Raw genomic sequence first — 22,548 nt, 5'->3', positions numbered from 1 at the left:
TACGGGCTGTCTCAGGTTCCCCTTGGACAAGTCCTTAATTCTGCTGCTATAGGCCTAGTCTGCCGGGGGATAATCCTGTTCCTCATACTCTGAGCTTCTCTCCTCTCTGTCTGTATCATCCATGTCTCATTAATGTATCATCCATGTCTCATTAATACATTACTTATTACTAATTCAACTTCTTCCCAGGAGTCGTTTGTGTTTTGTCGTCTAGCAGGTCTCTGCTGATTGTGGTGGTGCCTGCTGCCGTGGTCCTGCATGATGCTGGCTGCTGCTGCTATTATCATTATTCATATTTCTATTATTATTACTGCTATTATTGCTTCTATTCATTTTATTCTAGTATATCCACTGCTGTGATTGCTGTGTATCTCTGTCATAAAAAAAGGGACCAAATGTCAGTCCAGTACATCAATCTCAGCTTACTGATGACAACTTATTAGGCAAAATATCCCCAGAGAAACACATTAAGAGTCAATAGTAGCAGGGCGTTCACATTGCAGACTCTTCTCCAGAGTGGCTCCTCCTGCAGTGAGTTCAGTTCGCTGTGTTCAGTAACTGGAGATACAGAAGCAGAGCCCTTAGCTGTCAGACCACAGAGCCTCATAACAGCTCTCCGCCACCAGGATTCTGGCAAACGGTCAGACTCCAGGCTGAGGTCAGAGTTCACAGGGTCAGGGGTCATCCAGGGACCTGTGAGGTCGATCCGAGGCTCCTGGCTGTATCTAGACCACCAGGTCAGCCTGTACAGCTGGAAAGGAGAGACAAGATTGTGCACATGACTGTGTTAGTGTTTTTGCCCGACACTCCCTTACCTTTACAGCAAAACTGCCAGTGCTTATCATGGTCTACCTTTAAATCGAAGGCAGGTAGTACAGGTTCACATTTAAATGTGGACTAGCCCTTTTCCACTGTAGGAATGTAACATGGCCACAACACTGTCATTGGTACAGCTTTTTTGTGTCCACTGTTCTCCACCTGTTTGTGGACGACTTCCTGGAACTAAATGTCAGCACTGCTCAGGGGGTGACGCTAAAAGCTAGTTCCCAGTACTTTCAATATCAAGCACTACTGCGTGAAGGACTATACCCCATTCAGGGACTGGTGGCTGTGCTGTAGATTGTGATTGGTCAAGCAAATGTGATGTCACAAAGACAACAAACACAACGTCTTGTTTCTGGCAGACATGGGGATACTACACAAAGGTGTTTCATAAGTGTGCTGGTCCAATACAGCATGATCATTTTGTAAATTTAGAGAAAAATAGACCATGAAGCAGGGAATGCTTTAGGGTGCGGCTACCTCGTGATTGACAGGTCGCCATACTTGCAACAGAGGTTTAGCGATACATAAACAATGTGTACAGTAAAATAGCAGTGAACTTGTTTTTAGGTGTTGCCTGTGTTAAATTTTGAGGACTTCGACACTTAGTGTGTTTACTTTATCATTGTTCACTGGAACATTGTGGTGGCCTGAAAATGTCTTCATCAGCATTCGGTTGCATCCAGCTAACTATCGTTGCGATAACTCAAAGGAAACTGGCAATTTTCAACTGATTCTGTGTCACTTTGTGCAGCAAACGGTGTCAGCGACTAGAGCTCCCATCTCACCTGCAGGCAAAAGTCCATCAGATGACTCGAGTCAACCTGTTGAAAAGCCGGCAGTTTCCCTCTTTAGTGGTTAGCTTAGCGCAGTGCTATATAAATGACAAATAGTACAGTAAACAGCCTGATGCTGCTGGGTGCTCCTCCTAAGCCCCGCCCTCCTGTGCAAATATGGTCACGTCCAGTTTCAAAAATCCAATATGACGACGGCCAAAATGCAATCTCCTGGCTTCAAAACTGTAGTCCACAAACCAGTGGGTGACTTCACGGTTGCTACATCGACTTCTGTTTTACAGTGTATGAAAAAAACGCAGTTAAACTACCAGTTGGTTTTTCTGACATTTCTAATGGAATGAAATCCCTCAATTGCTTAATTTGTTTATCAGTTAACAATTAGGCAATTGCTGTCTGTTCTTTCATTACAGAAAGGGTCCTGTTCTTTTTCAAATATCATTAATTCTGTCAAACTGCAACATACTGTGATGTGTTTTAAACCATTAATTAAACAATTTGCAATTTACTTTCATCCTTGAAAGTCTGAAAGTAACTATAGCCAGCTAACATAACGTTAGCCGGTTTCGCAATTACATTTCATTAGATAATATAAATTGGCAGGTTAATAAGCAAAAGGTTAACAATAGATACCTGCAATGACGTGAATCATGTTTATTAAAATAAATCATTTGAGCTAATTTTCCAACACCACTGACGGATAGCAGACTTCATAAGCCACAAATGGCAACAAATCCCAGCCTCGTGCATCACTTTTTAATGTCCCCTGGGAACGTTTTTTTGTTGTAGTTTGTGCTACTTGCAGCACATTTCTGTATTGATTGTGTTTTCTCTAAATGCTGCATGTTTTTTCAAATTGGTGAAGATTTTTGCTCAATTTGCTTGTGTTTTGTCTATTTAAATGAGTTTTTAATATGTAGTGCATTGAGCTCCCAGGGCCACTGTACATGTGCCTCTGCAGTGCCTCAACAAACATCGTCGTTGAATTATCCAACGAGCGTCATATCATCTGTGAGAATAGAAGATACTCGGTAACCGTAAACAGTAAGTGTGTTCTTCAACCCTTACAGCTAACACAGCCGATGTTGTGATTGTTAATGCGAGCAGCAGACAGATGTTTGGGCTGCACTTCCGACTATAGTTCTGAGCTAGCTTCTTTCACTAAGGTCACAAAGTAGCAACGTTTGAGTGACACTGTCACAGTTTGGACAGGAGTATGTATGACATGTTCCTTACATGTTCCTTAGGTATTGGTGCAGTGGCCAAGCTGATGGCAACAATGATAAGGCAGGTGAAAGCCAACAGGATGAGAGCAAAGTACAGGTAGTGGACATCAGCCAGGACAGCAGGCCGATGATCAGGCTGACCACAGGAGGGAAGTGTATAGGAGAATTCCAGAACCATGCGGATCAGTCCCACCACTAGTCCAGACATAAGACCCCAGAATGCACCCTGAGAAACACACACAATATTAAATGCTGATATATATAAAACTCTATGTAGCTTTACATGTTTTACTTTACTTTTACTATTTGAATGAAAACCCTCAATGAAAATCCAGTTTTTAACCTTGTTGACACATCAACAGTATATGGTGATTTATCTGCAATCATGAGTGAAATGAGCATTCAACGCCATGACTGAGCAGTCTGCCATGTACTGCAGTGCACTAATGGCCGTCTCTAAATTCTGGATTCAGACAGCTAGCAAGCTGTGTGTGTGTGAGACCTACCTGCTCGTTGGCTCGTGGCCAGAAGATAGCCATTAGGAATACAGCAGTAATGGGTGGAGCTAGAAAGCTGGTCACTGACTGGATATAATCAAACAGCTGTCCACTATTGGCTGACTGGATGACTGGAATCCACATCAGACTGACACACACCAAGACCAGGATGAAGATCCTGAAGACATACAATATATTTTTGTCAGCTTTTTGTGAGGTCAAAAAGAGTCTCAGGTCATTACAATCTAAAAGACAGAAGAATCATTTTACTTTCATGCTGAGTGTGTCTGAAAAGACCTGGATCAGATAATGAACAGTTTGATTCTATTCAATTCTAATGATCAATTTAGAAATAGAGGATAAAATGGCCTTTTTCCAGGTATGAGCACAAATAATTATTGTTTTTTTTTTGTAGAGCTGTTACCAAGCCTCTAAATGTGCCATTGATGATATAATACATCTGTAGAACATCTCCTTACTTCTTATGACTGTGGTGATAAGAAGGTATACTAATAAATGATGATAAAAATAAGATGGAAGAGAAGTGGTAGACCTGTCAGGCCCAGGCAGGAAAGAGGACTCAGATGCGGAGGTTCGCGGATCAACACTGAATGTATTAGCTTGACGACAGGAACGTGGCACAAAGCAAAAGGCACAAACAAAAAAAAATCACTCCGCACAGGAGGAACAAAACATAAGCCGCCAGTAATAAAGGAAAGTACAAAATAAAGTCGCTCCGTCCAGGAAGAAAAAACAAAAGGCAAAGTTAACAAATAAATCTCTAAATAAAATCGCTCTGTACAGGAGGAATAACCAAAAACAAAGTGAACAAAATAATTAATCAAATATGGACGCTCCAACCAGAGAGAGAGAGACAGAAAGAGAAACTCTTACACCATGAAACTCAATTGACATGTTTCACACGCTCTCACACCATGTGTCCATTTTCTCATGCAGAGAAAAACATAATTCCTCCATTCTGAGACCACAGATAGTGATGGTAATTACAGCTCTTTGATGGGAGACAGACCTTATAGTTTCCATTCCTTTATGAAAGCCGTTCAAAAGAATTGCTCACCTATCTTCTTTTTCTTTTTTTAATGGGTGGGGGTTACTATTTATCAGCGTATATCGACCAGGCATCGTGCACGGGTGCCTGTCTATCACACATGTTCAATAGCTCAAAAGTGTCAGTAAAAGTGCATTTGGTGTGTTTGTCACTGTCACAGTCGCAGAAGGAGGTGAAGTGCCTCAAAGTGCTTGCCCAAACATGAACCCGGCACTGTGGATCCAGCTTACGACTCGGTTCTCCTGCCCAGAGAGCCGTTTAATAGAACCGGATCTTTTTTCTTTTTTTTTTTTGATCATTTTTTGCCAAATTTTCAAGCCTTTATTATAAAGGACAGACACAAAATGGGTTGAGAGAGAGATGGGGGAGAGACTTGCAGCAAAGGGCCACAGGTCGGAGTCAAACCTGCAACCGCTTCCTCGAGGACCTTCAGCCTCTAACCACTCATCCACCGGCCACCCCAGGACTGGATCGTTTTTGAACGTCACATCACCAGAGGTAATAGATACCTACTGCCTTCAGATGGCAGTGTGAAGGTAAGAGTTTCAGGATAGCACTACAACTTTCCTGTCTTTGGTATTTGTCTCGTGAGATTCATGTTTTATTTGTAAAAGTACTCTTCCTCTTGTTTCAGGTCACTTGCCCTTCCTCCTGTGTCACTGATCTGCTGTGTTCCCTGATTACCTGATTGTGTCCACCTGTGTCACCCTCCCTCATGTGTATATAGTCGTCGTCTTCCCCGGTCTTGTTGCCAGTGTCTTGTCCCTCCAGCATTACCACAGCCTTGTATTTTCTCTGGGAATTTCCTCTCTATTATTTCTGTTCCCTTGTGTTCCACTGAAGAAGAGTGATTTTTAGTTTATTTGTTTGGTGTTTATAGCCACATCTGTTTCCTTTGTTTATTCCCTTGTCCGTACTGACGAGTATAGGTTTTGGTAGCCTATTTCTTTATTGCTCTGTCCAAAGAGGTTACCCAGTATGTCTGAATTAAAGCCACATCAAATAAGCCATCCAGAGAGTTTTTTCATGTACAAACTATTAACGTACATATCCCGGAGAGTCGCTAACAGTCACTAACAGCTGGACGTGGCTAACAGTGATTAGCTCGGGGCAGTACAGTGAAGGCATTAAAACGTCTTTTTTAACCACTAAAACTGCTCAAAATAACAGCAAACCTCTGCAGTAGCATGAGAAGAGTCCCTACACATTGGAATTTCACTTTAATGCCATAAGCCTGGTTGACAAACATTTTTCATTCTTTGACCATCATTATAGATTTGACTTTTCATCTATATATGTTTTCAAATTGTGAATTTGGCTGCTGAACCTGTTGAACGAATTTGCAGGCGGTTGAGGAGTGATATCACAGAAGGCAGATTCCAGGGATACTTGATCTCATTTCTAACTTAAGAGTTGGCCCTTTACAAGGGGTGTCTTGTGACATGCATCAGTTAGTATTTACAGCCAGCTTTACCTTCCAACTATCATGAGTTCCCTCTCTGAAGCGGAGGGCCTGCCTCTGTAGTAGAGGTCCAGCGTAAACAGAGTGGAGCTGCTGTTAAAGATGGAGGTCAGAGATGACATCAGAGCAGCTAACATCACTGCTAGCATCAGACCACGAAGGCCTGCACAAGAGAGAAGGGTCAAAAGTCATGGTGAAATATCAGGTGAATCATTTGATATTTACAGATTGTAAAACTATTATTTCATCATTAATCATTTGTTCCTTCATAAACTCTGCCCTTGCACTGAAATAGCTCTTTGTTGTGCTCAAATAGTTTCTTCACATTTATTGTGAATCTGCTCAAACTATATGCTTGTGCACAGATTTCCTGCTCCCAGCTTCAGCTCTTCTCCTTACACTCACACTGCTTCTGTGAGCTCTCAAGCTTGTGAATTTCTGATGGACGCTCAGATTTTCTGGTGACAACTCGACCAAAACTCCTCAACCAATAGGATTCCAGGTGACCAATGAAATGATCGCTGTCTCCATGCGGGTGTGTTCGCTTACTTCTTAGAGCGTCTGTAAGCATTCTTTTACTTCTTAGAGTTTTGAAGATATGCAACCCCATTCCCCCGTCTTCAAAACTTGAGAGCCCTGTTAACAACTTACTTGTTTAGTTATCTCCAGAAGGTACACTACAGTACAATCAGAGTGGCAGAGGCCCTTCAATCAGCTGATAACACGCTACTCCATCGTCTGACACTATAGCTAATCAGCAAGATGGCAGGTCCACTTTTTTAAAATGAATGCTCAAGTAAACATAATAGTGCACATTGCTGTGGTGTTTCTTTACCTCTGTATTGTTCTTTCTTTTACTCCTCCTCTCCTTTGCAGCCCTTTCGGTTTTGAGCATCGGATAATTTTTACCGTTTCCGAGCAAACAACAGGCAGCCTTCCCTGTTGAATACCATGTAACGGAGCTAGTGCTGCTGCCACTGCACATTGGCGCAAAGACGTGGCAAGTTTAATTTAGTTGTGTATCTACCTCTATCTTCGCCAATGGAACAGCGGGTGCCAGAGGACTGATGTTTATAATATACACTGGAGAGCAAAATTAGAGAACAAGTTATTAATACTGTATTTATTTTTGAAATTTTGTCATTCTTTATTGTTCAGAATTTGATAGACTGTCCACTGTGGCTATACCACTGCTGTACTAGCATGTGTTTTTAAATGACCAAGGCACTTCAACAAAAACCTTTATTTCGTTAAAAAAACAAAAACACTTTCAGATACTTACAGATACCTCCCAGTTATTGGTGTTTATCTGGCACCCGGTGACAATTTACTTCATTGTTGGACATACCCTATTTATCTGGCAGTTACTTTGCAAGATGGGCAATGGGAAATTGCAGCTGGAGTTGCTCGCCAGTTCAGTGCTGAACAGGGCAAGGATCTTGCTCGGGACAGTGTCTCGTTTAAGACTTTTTGGACTGAAAGCCCACTCTGCAGTGACCAAACCTCTCATCAGCAAAAAGACTGATCATATACACATGCAGGTCACTTCAGGAGCGTGAGCTGTTCATACAGCAATCCAAAGACAGGCCACATTTAAAGACTTAATGTAAACAGCCAAACAAAAAAATCAGATTTGAGCAATAAATCAGAATCATGCATTAATACCTGCAGTGTGAACGTAGCCTAAGTTTGGCGTAGGACTGGGGAAAGACTGAACCTAAAGTGTGTAAAAAAAAAGTCAATTAAGTTTGGAGGAGGTTCTGGTTTGGGGGATGTTTTCTGCAGCAGGAGTTGGGCCTCTTGTTCAGCTACATGGCAGAGTGAATGCAAATGTGTATGTTAACCTCCTTCAGTAACATGCAACACCTTCACTGCAGTCGTCTCCCTATCATTTTTATGCAAGACAATGCGCCCCGTCATACTGCAAAACAGGTTATGCAGTTCCTTGAAGCTAAGAATATTGATACAATGAAATGGTCAGCCCAAAGTCCAGATCTAAACCCCATAGAGAATCTCTGGAAAATCCTTGAATGAACACTTGATTGAACACAAATGAATGTGTAAGAAACCCACTCCAGTTAGTGAACTGTGGAAGAATGGACGCAGATCAAACCAGAGCAGTGTTAGAAACTAGTGATGTCCTTTGGGTGCAGATGTGCTGAAGTCATTCAAAGCTGTGGCCTCTACACTTCCTGTTAATTTTTTAATCCTAGAGAAGAAAACATTGTGGAAATCTTCTCTTCTGACACAATGAACACTGTTCTCTCATTCTGATCACTGTTATTTTCACAAAATAAAGGTTTTTGTTGAAGTGCCTTGGTTATTTAAAAAAAAACATGCAGATGGTGTGTGCAGTAGTGGTATAGACAGATATTCTATCAAATTCTTAACAATAAAAAATAAGGAGCGACCAGGGTATTGTGGATGAAATAGACGCTGCCAAACGGCCTTGCTCAGAGCATGCAGCAGCCATCAGCATTGAACTGACAGAGAGAATACGGGGCAGAGTGAAGCCCTGTTCCGCCTGAGGGACGATATATACGAAGGTTTCCATTGTGTATGCTGACCGCACAGAGCTGGAGCAGTGTGGAGATTTTTTATTTTATCAACACTCTGACTGATGCTGAGATGATGCAAAGGCTTTTGGAGGAGCAGTCATGCACTCTGCCTATGAAATAGAACACAGGTACAAGACAAGAGGAGGAGCGTCTGAGCTTGTTTACCCCATCCCTGCTGTACCCAGCCACCTACAAGCTCTCTACTCCGAGAGTTGTGTTAACCTGCAAACTGAGCCCCTGAGAAAGCATCGTATGTCACAACTGCAGGATCCCAAGGAGCACTACAGAAATCTGTACATGGCCATCCTAGACAATCTTTCAGAGCAGATACCTCTGCGTTTTGCAAATTTAGAAAGCATGCGCTTCTCAGAATTAGTCAATCCAGGGAAATTTGATGAGATGAGTGTGTTTCCAGAGGAGGTGTTTCAGAGTGTCCGGAAAAGTTATGACCAGTTCTTTGATTCAGGGAGACTGAGGTCTGAACTTCCTCCAACTTCTGAACTTGGATGAAAATGGAACACAGAGAAACTACCTTACGCGCTCATATACCTGTAATGGTGCGCGCAGTCAAGATCTACTTCCGGCTGCAAACAATCAAAACATGCAAACGCACATGCGTGTAATCACCTGAAGGTAAACATCTAACAGTGAAAGACAGACGTGCACACGCTCTAAGTGTAGTACGCTGCTTCTTTTTACGCGTAATGAAGTCTGCGCAAACGTAACAACGCATACACGCGCGCACGTGTAACAAATTGTTCTATTAATCACACGGGCACGTGCACGCATTTCCTTTAAAAGATACCGATGGAACCTCATAGGTCTGTATGTGTGTGTGTGTGTGTGTGTGTGTGTGTGTGTGTGAGAGAGAGAGATACTCACCCACAGGCATTAGCTCCACCACTAGTTTAGGGTAGGCGATGTTGGAGCAACCAACTGAGGCTCCACACACTCTCTGACACACTGCTGGATCCACACAACCTACCTCATCTAAACACACACACACACACACACACACACACACACACACACACACACGCACACTCACACACACACAAAATATAAGATGAAGTTAATAAGTTACGGTTATTTGTGGAGCTTCTTCAATCACTGCCTCTTAAAACGTATAGATATTCAAAACAGCTGCTCCTGCCTTCCACACAGGTTGATTATCGTACATTAAAAGATCATGCAATGTTTGTTTGCATGTTTTCATTGCACATGCATTTTACATCACTGGTAACCATTTTAAACATGCTGGAGTGTTATATATTTTGGAAATCTTTCCTGTCATTCCAGTAAGAGAGAGACTACCTTCCTGTGTGGTATATCAATGGATCTTCACATTAAAAGCTGTTCAAGCAAACTGTATTGAATTTCATAAATACATTAAATTAAAGTTATAATCCGTAAGATTTCCATCTAGTTAATTGTCTATAAGGTTCCTATCTATCACAGAGTTAGTTAAAGTCAAAGCAAATTAGTCAGTGGTGATTGACCAAATGACTAATGAAAGCACTTGTTGCCTCTTTACTGAGAAATAACATCTGTGTGTCTGTGGAGACAATTCCTCGCTAAATATAAATGTGTTGGAAGGTTAGCGATGCTTTACATGTCAAGTCAGCAGCGGTTGGTCTGCCCAGGTGGTGCTGATCACTGCGGATTATGCTGCGTTCACTTGTAATCGAAAGTGCAATGAAACGGAACGTTCAAGTCTGAATTCAGAGTCACTCGAACTCTCGCTCTCATGTGTCTGACTAATGCAGTAACATTTCATTACTGCCGACTCACAATGGAGGATCAACAGACATATGGAGCATATGAAGGTATCACACCACATCGCACAGGGGAGAGCTGCCAATCTAATTACTCGTGCAGTTGACGCAGTTCGGTTTTCAAAGGAACTCTGGGAGTTGAAGTCCCAGAGGCTCGCCTGTAGTTACATCTTACCGCCAAAGCGGCCGCTAGAAGCACGTTATTAATATTTAGTATATCTTTTGGCTGGTTTAATGAGGTCATGACCAAATCAAAGGGATGCACTTCCTTTTTACACAAAGAAAGCATTTGACATGACAGTCGGACAGAGTGAGGCAGGCAGACTGACCTGGGAACAGTGATCGGCTGATCATGCCTGGCATGACAATGAAGAACATGGGCAGCAGTTTGAGGTAGCCCCCCAACACACTACCTGCTTTGGCATGAGACAAAGACTTGGCTGACAGAGATCTCTGGACTATAACCTGCACACACACACACACCCACACACACACACACACACACACACACACACACACACACACACACACACACACAAACAAACACACAGACACACACACACACACACACACGTTTGTATTTCTATACTTGTGAGGACCTTCATTGACATAAAACAGCCTTTAGGTTACAGTCTTAACCTTCAAACTGTCCTCAATGAGGACCATCCTGAATGCAGAAATGTCCTCATCACCATTTGGTGATATCGATGCTTTCCTATGAGCTATGACAACAGGCTCTGATAGTTTGTGTCCTATACTGACTCCAGTCAGTCAGGAAGTATAACTTTTTTCTGTTAATGAAGCTATTAACAAGACACAGCTTATCTGCCAATGTACAGTTTGTCATCCCAGTCGTTTCATTTTAAATCCAATGTTCAGTTGAACCATCTAAAAGATTGATTTGAGCACACAAATTTAAAATGACTGATGATCCAATCAAGCTATGGAATGTTAATGTAGGTAAAGTCACCTGATCCGTGCACCAGACCCATGTAGCCAGTACGGTGAGCCCAAACACCAGACCGGGCCAGGGTAAATCCCCTGACACAGGGTCTCTGAACAAGCGGAAGGCGTCACTACGAGGCAGGTGGCAGGTGGTATTGGCAACTGTCACCGAGGGAACAGCTGACATATAACCGTCCACAAGACCCTCATACCAGCCAACTTTGGCGAATGCTGGAAAATGTACACACACACACACACACACACACACATGCAGTAAGAGAAAACTGGGTGTTATTTTCTGTGAGATGTTTGACATATAAGTGTGTGTGTGTGAGTGTGTGTACCCTACCTATGAACATTAGGGCAAAGGCTCCCCCAACCATGATCAAAGTCTGAAACGCATCAGTATATATCACTGCTGTCAAACCACCTACAGACAGACAGGTAGACAAACATATATATTTATGAGTTATGATATAATGAGAATTAGGACCATAGACTGTAAGACGGCTGACAGCTCTCTGAAACCTGTATAAAAAATGGACGTGGCATACCCGTCGGGGTGCGTTCTCTCAACCTGATCCAATTGCCCTCGCCTACTTCGCCATCTTGTCAGACTTAGACACCGCCTCATTTCCTCTTACCAAAAAAGGGCATGTATGTGACGTGGGGGGGGGAGCTGAGCCTGAAGGCAAAGCTCATGATCTACCGGTCAATCTTTGTTCATACCCTCACCCATGTATGGTCATGACCGAAGGGCCGAGAATCCGGGAAAACAAGCAGCCAAAAAGGGTTTTCTCATGAGGGTGGCTGGCGTCTCTCTTAAAGATAGGGTGAGAAGTTCAGCCATACATGAGGAACTCGGAGTAGAAAAAAGCTAGAGTAAGCTGAGCAACAGTAAGACCAATACGTCTCTCGCTACCGTTTGGTTAGGGCAAGATAAAAAGACTAAGACGGACTGTGTGTGTGTGTGTGTGTGTGTGTGTGTGTGTGTGTGTGTGTGTGTGTGTGTGTGTGTGTGTGTGTGTGTGTGTGTGTGTGTGTGTGTGTGTGTGTGTGTGTGTGTGTGTGTGTGTGTGTGTGTGTGTGTGTGTGTGTGTGTGTGTGTGTGTGTTTGTGTGTGTGTGTGTGTTTACCTGCCACAGTGTAAGCAGCAGTGACCACCAGCAGTATGCCTGTGGACAGATAGAGATCCCAGCCAAACGACACCTGGATAAACAGTGCCCCCGAAAAGATATCTGTCTGGGTAACACACACACACACAAACACACACACACACACACACACACACACACAAAATTAATAAATGTAAGTGTGCGTGTGCGTGTGTATATGTGTGTGTAGTGTGTGTGTGTGTGCATGCTTACAGATATTTTGGTGAAGATGTAGAGGATGAGTGACAGGACAGACATGTATATGCGTATCCTCTGGCCTCCGAAGCGTTTGGCGAGGTATTCAGGCATGGTCACCACTCCAGCAGAGATGTAGACAGGGATAAAAATCCAACCAAGAGCCACCAGCACCCACGCTGCCTACAGAAACAAACACAAGCTCAACAACACACTGTCACAATTGTCTGCTCATGGTACTCAGTGTATGTTTGTATTAATACAGTAGCATATTAACATAATACAGTATGATATGGTACATTATGATACAATAAAGGATATGAGACATAGGACAAGGTAAAGTGTAGTAATGTAGCGTAGGATTATGACATAGTACAGTATGCAGTATAAACCATATATACGAAAGGTGAAATACAATAATTAAGCATAGTATATAAAAGGGGTGTGGCGAGATACAACCCACAAGATCTTGCAATATTAAAATGTGAATAAAATCAACTGCGCCTATTGAGAAAATACTGAAAATTAAAAAATAGTGTTAGAATTTTGCCTTGTCTTGTTCTTGTGGACTCAATATCGTGTATCATCTCATCACGTTAGCTGATGGTCTCGTCACACCCCTAGTATATAGTCTAATGTATATATGTAATATATACAACTGATGTGTATTTTGTTTATTTTTAGTTGGTGCCAGATTATTTATAACATAATGGTGATGAATGTTTGTTGGAGGAGCCTCTTGTGAATTTTTGTTTTGGACCCCAACAGATTCTAATATCGCATCAGGGATTGTCCAGATGTACAAAGCTGATAATCCATTTTTTTTCTTATTCTATTCACACAGACTGAAGGCTGTTGTTCCTGCCAAACTTGAATACACTAAATACTGAGTTGCGGGCAATGGAATTGAGTATTTAGAGTTTCTAGTCCCACACTATGTTCCTTACATTCCATTCAAATCCCCCAACAGCGATGCCTCCAGCTGCTCCTGTTCCCGCTAGACCAATAAACAAACCGCTGCCAACATTACTGGACATCAGAGAGGCTCCGATCTGTAGACAAATACAGATAATTCACAATGACAAGAGCTTATTTTTACTTTAAAAATAGAGTTTTTCAGAAAGTTGAGTTTATAGAATGTTTGATAAGGCTTTAGATTACAGCCTGTGTATTACAGTGTAATTGTTTAGTACGTACAGGGAATCAATAAAATACTGACTGAACTTAAACCAAGACAAATATATATATATATATATATATATATATATATATATATATATATATATATATATATATATATATATATATATATATATATTTGTCTGGGGGTACAGGGGGAGGAGGACAAGAGGCTAGAGCAGGGCTAGGCAATGTGGAGCTCTATATCCCTTCTACAGTGGCCTCCCGTGGCTTTGACATCAAATTTTGAAAGTCTGTGGACAGATTTTGTCACTGTGATAGCATCACAACTGTGCCAGATACAGTCACAAAACTTTACAGGTGTGTAGTTGAGATCAAAATAAGGGCCAGGTTCAAAGATGGGTGTGATCTGACCAAGGGCGCCGAAAGTAAGAGGGTAGAAAGTAATTGCGCTAAGCAATTTTGCACTCCTGGCCCTATTTTGTGTGATGTCTGGTGGGATCCCATCACAAGATGGTCTACAGAATCATTGTTGTAGGCCTTAAGTGATTCTTACAATCTCCATTTACATAATTTCAGTCCACGGAAATATGCATCATAACCTATGTATGTCTACGGCCCGGTGCCTTATCCAATACATTTTGCCAAACCTCAATAACAGTCTTGATTTACCATAGCTGTTGATTCCAAAGCCAAAAAAGAAAAGTCTAAGAGGAATAGGGAGATCTTTAGTTAATTAGTTGGTTTGCAATTAAATTATGATGAAACAAAACAAAGAAAAGAAAGGAAGCAAACAAACAATCTGGAGAACTGAATCATGTTGGGACAGATTAATCTTCTATCACTGCCAACACTGCTGGCTTACTAATATGTTTATCAGAGAAAAATCTATTTCAGAACGTCTGATGAAAGCAGAGACACTTGTGGTGTCTGGAGGAGGACCCTGTCTGAGAGATCTTCAACGCACACTGCTGGTGGTGCATTTCTGGCATCTCTGTGGAGGTTGGGGGCATTGAACCGGAGTGGGCAATGTTCCAAGCTTCCATTGCTGAAGCTGGGGCAGTGAGCTGTGATCTCAAGGTCTAAGGTGCCTTAAGGGGCAGTAACCCTAGAACACCATGGTGGGCAATGGTGGTCAGGGAAGCTGTCTAACTAAAGAAGAAGGAGGCCTTCTGGGATATGTTATCCTGGAAAACCGCCCAGCCCCCTTAGGAGCAGGAAACAGGGAACCATCCAAGCTGTGTACAGTGAGGATGGGACATTGTTGATCTCAACTGAGGAGGTAAAGGAGCATTTTGAGGAACTCCTGAATCCGACTTACACACCCTCTTTTGTAGAGGCAGAGCTGGAGGCATATGGAGATTGTCATTAATTTCCCTGGCGGAAGTCACTGAGGTAGTCAAACAGCCCCACAGTGGCAAGGCCTCAGGGATTGATGAAATCCGTCCAGAAATGCTGAAACCTTTGGGTGAAGATGTCTCTTCAACATTACATGGGGTGGTTGGGTTCCCCTGTTCAAAGAGGGGAACCAGAGAGTGTGTGAAAATGACAGGGGTATCACACTACTCAGCCTCCCTGGTAAAGTCTACTCCAAGGTGCTGGAAAGGAGGTTTCAGCCAATTGTCGAACCTCAAATTGAAGGGGAACAATGCTGCTTCCGCCCTGGACATGGAACAATGGACCAGCTCTTTTCTCTCGCAAGTATCCAGGAGGGGGCCTGCGAGTATGTCCATCCATTCTACTTGGTTTTGTGGATTTGGAGAAGGCATATGGCCTCCCCTGGGAGATACTGTGGGAGGTGCTGTGGGAGCATGGGGCAAGGGGCTCACTTCTCAGGGCCATCCAATCTCTGTACACTCAAAGAGACAGCTGTGTCCACATTCTAGGCAGTAATCGAGATTCGTTTGTGGTGAGGGTTGGCCTCCACCAGGAATTTGCTTTGTCATCAATCCTGTTTCTGATATTCATGGACAAGATATCGAGGTGTAGTCATTGTGGGGAGCGGTTGCAGAATCGGAGCAGCCGGGGCGGTATTGCATTTCCACGAAAGGGAGCTGAGCCTGAAGGCAAAGCTCATGATCTACCTGTCAATCTTCATTCATACCCTCACCTATGTATAGTCATGACCGAAAGGCCGAGAATCCGGGAAAACAAGCAGCCGAAAAGGGTTTTCTCATGAGTGTGGCTGGCGTCTCCCTTAGAGATAGGGTGAGAAGTTCAGCCATACATGAGGAACTCGGAGTAGAAAAAAGCTAGAGTAAGCTGAGCAGGTTTTCTAGTATGTTTTGTTTCCCTTTCACACTCACAACAGGGTTTTTTTCTGTGTCAGATGTATTCTCACTTAGTGGAACCATAGTTATGGAGTCCTGTAGCCATTTCTCGAATTTGTTTTCCATTTACAGCCTTACTGACAGAAGTTTCCAAATCTTGTTATCTCTCCAGTTAGACCTTTTTGTTGTCAGTTTTATGTGTGTCACCCTTATTCTTCACCCTTATGTGTTAATGTTGAATAACTCTTTTTTTTAACTCAGCAACTCCTGGGGGATCCTGAGGCATTCCCATGCCATATATAATCTCTCCAGTATGTTCTGAACCCTGGGGTTCTCGACCAGCAAGCCATGTCCAGAAAAACTTCCAAAGAAAGGTGCCCAGGAGGCATCCTGATCAAATGCCTGAACCCCCTCTACTGGCTCCTTTTGAAGTGAAGGAGCAGTGACTCTCCTCAGAGCTCCCTCTGAATGTCCTTCCTCTGAATTTTATAGTTTTGCCAACCTATGGAGTTTGTATCTGCAATCTCCTTCTTTTGGTCACTACCGCAAAGTTCATAACTATAAGTGAGGGTTGGAACGTAAATTGACTGGTAAATCAAAAGCTTTGCCTTCCAGGTCCGCTCCCTCTTCTGACATGCTTGAACTCCTTTACTTTGGGCAGCAACTCGCTGCTAACTTAGAGTGATTCCTGTCCTGACCATTTTACATTAAACTGCAAGCTCATACTGAAGGTCAGGATCTGATGAAGCCAATACTAAAGTGCATTTTGGACCAGTTCTCCTCTGTCCACACAACATGCTCCTCAGCAAAGGCAAGTCTAACCTTTTTATTCCTTCTGCTAATGAGGTTTGGTTTCAGAGTGGGCTTTCAGTCTAAATTGTCTTAAACGGCGAGACACTGTGTGCTGAGACAGATCCTTGCCCTGTTCAGCACTAAACTGGAGACCAACTCTAGCTGCAGTGTTGAACCGATTCCCCATTGAAAGTCTTTGCATAATTCTCTCCTCCATCCTTCTCGTGCACATGTTTTACGTGGACGACCGGCCTGTTTGAGGGACTTAAATGAATCTGTAGCCACAGCGGATATTCTATCAAATAAATCAAGAATTAATACTTTGTTCTCTAATTTTGATCTCCACTGTATATAGAATATAGCTCATTAAAGGAATACTTCACCCTCATTTGTATATCAGTTACTTGCTATGTGTTACCTGAGTCTGCTTGCACAGGCAAGTGTGTCAATGTTTATACGAATGTGTTTTAAATAGTAAGGTTTTGTGTTTCATGTATGTGTTTGGGAAGTACAGAGCATACACCTGGATGATGAGAATTTTTTCTGCTACACAACTTGAAAGTGTGTAAAACGGTGTTTTTGACATAGTTTTGCTGTTAAATGTAGCTCTCTATAACTTGAATTCATCAACACTTTTGTCCGTATCATGATTCCAATCCTGGCAGCCCTTCTCTCCTCTTTTGTTCCTGTGTTTTGTCTCCCTCTGTCTGTGTTTCCCTGTATGTGTCTCCCCTCTCTGTGTTTGTCTGTTGTGAGCTGGAGGCGTGGTTTTCCGGGCAGGCTGATCCAGGTGAAACTCATTGGCACTAATCACCTCCCTTCCTGTATATTAAAACGCCCCTGAGACTCATTTGTCGCCAGATTTTTTTCTCAGCAGAGCTGTAGCGTGTTATGAATCTTGGCTCCTTATGTACTCAGTTTTTTCTCCACTTCTCTGTGAATCTGTTCTTAATTACTCCTGTGCTTTTTGCTCCAGTCACCCGTTATCCTGTCGACCTGTCTGCCTGCCTGCCTGCCTGCCTACCACCCGCTTGTCCTCTCCCTGTGGTCATCATCTCCAGCTTGCAAATTGTTTGTAACCCAGAGGACGCCATACCACGTGGAGGGACGGACCTTTGGAGATTCTTCACTAAACACTGGGCACGCTTTTGAGACTACTTCACCACACACAGTCCCCCACTCCTTTCCCCTTTGTTCACAGTGCACTTTGAAGCACGTTTTTTGTATTAAAGCCTTTTGAACTGACACTGAAGTTTTGTGTCTGGATTTGGGTCCCAGTTCCCCTGTTTCCTAGTTACCGTTTGTGACAGTCCGGTTCTGGATTCTCCGTTCACCGTGGAGGCATCATGTGATTGAAAACAAAGTTTTTTAAAAAAAGATCAAGGTAACAGGTGTTGAGTAATTGATATACAAATAATCCTTTTGGATGTAAAGTTTTGCTTTAAGATGAAATTGAGAACAAAACATCATGCACATCACACCAGAAGTTTGGTACTCACAGGCCACCATGTCATTGAACGTCCAGCCAAGAAGTACCCCTGCACAGTGCTGCGAGTGGCTCTCACTGATGACTATAGAAAAGGCGAATGTAGAGATTAGGCCAGCAGTATGCTTAAAACTAAAAAATTGATGCGTTCTCATATGCAATATCAAACATTTACAACTAATTACCACTATGAGCAGAGTTGGCCCGATGCATCAGCAAACTCTGTGGCTGCTTAGGGCCTCTGTCTACTGGAGGGCCCCCAAAAGCATTTGAAATATACCACAAGAGAGCTTGAAACAGAGCCAGTTGGCCCATACACTCACTAGGTATAAAAGCCCCTGCAAATTATGCAGTGGCCCCCCCTCCCGCTTGTGTGTCAGTGTTTATAACTTCAATGAGGATAAAGAAGATCTCCAAACCAAATTCTGCCTTGGGCCCTCAAAAGTCTAGAGCCAGCCCTGACTATGAGCTCCAAAAATTGCTGTATTCTTAAAATACGAAAGTACAGATAATCTTTTTCAAACGATTGGCCTGGTTCATAAAACACATACTGACAGTTTCAGGTAGCCTACATTATGAAATAGATAAAATCCATGTATAGAAACATGATTAGCATGTACAGGAACCTGCAATCATAAAAATGACTTTAAACACTGGCACTTGCTCATGTAGGTCACTGTAAAGCTTTCTTTTTTTCACATAAAGAAAAATACTAATTGGTTTTAGAGACCAAAGTGGCTCTTCATCAGGTATAGCAAGGGTTAAGTATTTTTCCTCTGAGCATGTTTTAGGATAATTTATTGGAATTTGTGGAATCCAAAAATGGTTATGTCGCATTTGACCTAAGTGTAAACTCATAGGGGATTAATATAATTAATATGAGATTTATATCATTAAGAAAAATATTATAATAATATTTAGAATAAAAAGTAGCTTTCAGGTCTTACCCAGATTCCAACCACCATGACAAAAATAAAGTAGACGACAACCACAGCGATATCAGCAGCATCCACACTGAGACCTGTGCTGGGAGGAGCTGCAGTGGTGTTCCCAGAGGAGCTGCTGCCTGCATGACAAGTACAGATGTAGCTATGTTAAAAAAAAAAATGAATCAAGAAAGTTCAAAGGGCACGCACATCCAAAAAGATAATTACTGGGTGCTGGACAAAAAAAAATCAGACCAAGAATAAACGGTGAGTCCACACATCAGAATCAGCTCCAAATAGCGTTTAATGCACCATGTAACGTTTCAGGCCCCAGCCCTTCATCAGACATTTAAAAAAAACGAATCAATTCAATTCAATTCAATTCAATTCAATATTATTTATGGTGCCAAATCATAACAAAGGTTATCTCAGGACACTTTACAGAGTAGGTAAAGACCACACTCTATGACTTAAATCTATGATTTACATAGACCCAACAATTCCCCCGTAGAGTTCGGTGGCAACGAAACCCTTCCCTTTAACAGGCAGGAACGTGGGACAGACCCAGCTCTGAATCAAAGCACATGGATGAAATACAAGTGTAATACATATAAAGTATAATACAAACTGTCTCAACAAGACCATGGAGGATGCCAGAGTGTTAACTGTGACAATGTGGTTAAATTTCCAATGAATACATGAGAAAAAGCTTTTCCACAAAACAAGTGGGCATGCCTTTGCCTGTGCAGCACAAAAAGGTTTGATTGACTCCATTAACATTCTGAGAAAGATGAAAAGCATATTTTAATTATTATTACTGATTCTACACCTTTCCTGAAAATGACTTTTTGAAAAGGTAATGCTTGACCTGATGTGTCAAGACATCAGGGCAGATATTCAGGGGAAAGTGGGCTTTTTTTAACAGCTATAGTGCTACTGTGTTTATGGTCTCAATAATTAGTTTTAAGTCTTCTTCAATACAGCATGATGTTCATTTAGTAAATTATGGTCCCATTTAGAGTCAAATACTTGGTAAGGTTTAGAAAGAGACTGTGTTGTGGGTTGAAAGAAGGACACGATACAAAGAGGAAATGCACTGCAGTCTCCTGGGTGAAAGCCCGGTGTGTGTATGATCTATACATACTGACCTCCCTAAGCACAGTTTGGGGCTCGGTATGATGTATGTTGCGTGTGCAATATTGATGCGGGTTGTTTTACATTGGAGTCAGTTTGTTTTAAAGGAAATATTCATGTATCCAATTATCTCAGAGGCAGGTGTGTTGAAAGGTATATCTTGAGTCTTGTAAAAAGAAGATCCCTCAAACTGCTCTTGCCAGCATCAAAATGTATTTTTCACACTAGCGGTTGGTGCGTCAGCTGTCATTCCAGGCGTCAGGCGATGGCAAACACCCAGCTCCACCCCATTTGTCTCCATGTCTTCAGCAGCATCATCTGGACTCCTCCTCAACTGCATCCATCCCAGTCATCTCATCTCCACCACCACCAGTGTCTAGACTCCATCGGGGGGTATCCTGCTCTACTCTTGACTTTACTCCCTCTTTGACTTGAAGTCTTGATGGATGCATTGTTAAATACATTCTTACTTTCACATCTAAAACAGAATCATTAAGTCTTCCTGATTGAACTACATTTCTCCCTAGGGTAGCTTTGCTGTAGTTCAACTTCTTCTAGTGTGAAGTCATTGGTAACTTGCAAAGCTATGCTTTCAAAGTAGCTTCCCAAACACTGCATACACATCGACACAATGTCAGCCTCATGGAGACACAACCAACAGCGCAGGAGGAAAAGAGAAAAGGTGAAAGGAAGAAGTAGCACATTAAATGGAGAAAAGCCTTACACGAAGGCTCAGTAAAAGGCTTCAAAATGACATGCTTATGGGCATGTGACGTGGTTTGAGTTTAAAAATATAATTAACTAAAAGATATGTTACTGGCGTAAATAATACTTGACAGAAGGTATATGTGGTCTGTTGTGATTGTGTGGAGAGGTTATTTCAGTCCTGTCATACTGGATAATCAAAAGAGCTGTTGAACTGACACTTCAAGATGTCTTAACCACAGACAGGGCCTTTCATCAAGGACCAAGGGAACACCGCTCAGCTGCGTCTTCCTTATTATACCCCTTGGTCAATATGTCTCCAAAGCAAAGGCTGAAGGTAAAATGATAACACGGCTGTTAGTGAAAAGCCCTAGGTGGACTAATGGCCATTCCCGTTAAGAGTTGTTGCATAAACTGTTTTAACAAACTTCAGCTGTGTCCCATGCTCTGGAAAACTGTCAGCTTTTGAAGTGCCATAAAAACAAAGCTTGCTGTATAAGCACAAGCATGAATCTTAGATAAAGAAGGTTCAGACCTGTAGTGAGACTGGCAGACATGTCGATTCCAATCTTCCAGATCGTGTTAACTCAGTGTTCCAGTGTTTCTCCGATGTATGAGCTCCTCTGACTCTGTGTAACAGTTAGTTGATCCTGCTGGTAAACCTTACAGAGGTATGTGAATCTGTGCAGTCAACCTGAAGCTTAATTATTAATCAGTTTGTTATCGACAGGCAAACTTCACTGGTTAGCCATAATTGGCAAAGGCTGACGTATATGACTTCATTTAAAAGGGGCTCGATGGAAGTATGCAGTTTGATTCCATATTAAATTGGTAAATGGGTCAATGACAATTGGGGGGGGAGTAATGCTATCTCTATGCTACTAAGACCTGTGTAGCTAAGTTCCTAATTTGCCATGTTATTCAAAATGTGTAAATCTCTCATCAAGCTGTATATTAATACTTAATCCTTCATTAAAGAAGCATCCATAGGCCCTTTTAATCTCTTACCCAGTTGACCTTTAGTTAGTTTTTACCACACATGAGAGAACATGTCATTTATCAAAATAATAAGCATGTTGTTCAAGATGTTAGAAGACTAACACCTCAGGAGGCAGAACAACATTTACCATCCGGAAATATCATTGTATAGACATGTTTGTGCATTTAGCTTACATAAACACCTATAAACACCTATTTGTATTTATTTACAATCTATAGATTTAAACTATATTGTATGTTATTCGTCGTTTTTTAATTTATACACCTAGTTGTTTTTACTTACGTGTATGTAGCCTATATAATAATTATATATTTATTTTAACTATCTTCGTTTCTGCTTTGTTCGACTCCGGCCTGCGGCCCTTTGCCGCATGTCTCCCCCTCTCTCTCTCACCCCATTTCCTGTCTGTCCTAAAAGACTTGAAAAACTGCCAAAAAATAATCTTTAAAAGAATAAAGGTGAATTCTGAGCTGCAAATGTGCTGGGTCTGGCTGGAGGACACAGCAGCTTTCAATTTGTCTGTTATTTGGGCTTCAGTAGAAGTGAATGTGAGACAAAAGAAATGTCCAATCCCAATGTCCACGCATTTCTGCAAAGG

At 42.1% G+C, this 22,548-nt stretch overlaps 1 protein-coding gene across 1 annotated transcript; it reads right to left on the bottom strand.

Annotated features, from left to right (window-relative positions):
* Positions 1-439: 439 nt before the first annotated feature.
* Positions 440-19,243, bottom strand: slc5a9 (solute carrier family 5 member 9; the record flags this gene model as incomplete). The annotated part of the gene is made up of 13 exons (XM_083911433.1): positions 19,133-19,243; positions 18,199-18,270; positions 13,445-13,549; positions 12,516-12,680; positions 12,285-12,390; positions 11,498-11,578; positions 11,174-11,379; positions 10,533-10,668; positions 9,311-9,418; positions 5,883-6,033; positions 3,349-3,517; positions 2,853-3,068; positions 440-751 (listed from the first exon to the last, which is right to left on the bottom strand). The coding sequence occupies exons 1-13, from the start codon at positions 19,148-19,150 to the stop codon at positions 440-442; spliced, it is 1,845 nt and encodes a 614-aa protein (XP_083767559.1). The 5' UTR covers positions 19,151-19,243.
* Positions 19,244-22,548: the final 3,305 nt, after the last annotated feature.

The sequence above is a fragment of the Echiichthys vipera genome (assembly GCF_963691815.1).
Source record: "Echiichthys vipera genome assembly, chromosome: 3".
Lineage (NCBI taxonomy): Eukaryota > Metazoa > Chordata > Actinopteri > Perciformes > Trachinidae > Echiichthys > Echiichthys vipera.
Note: the sequence above shows the minus strand (reverse complement) of the source record. Positions and strands in the feature narration are given on the sequence as shown.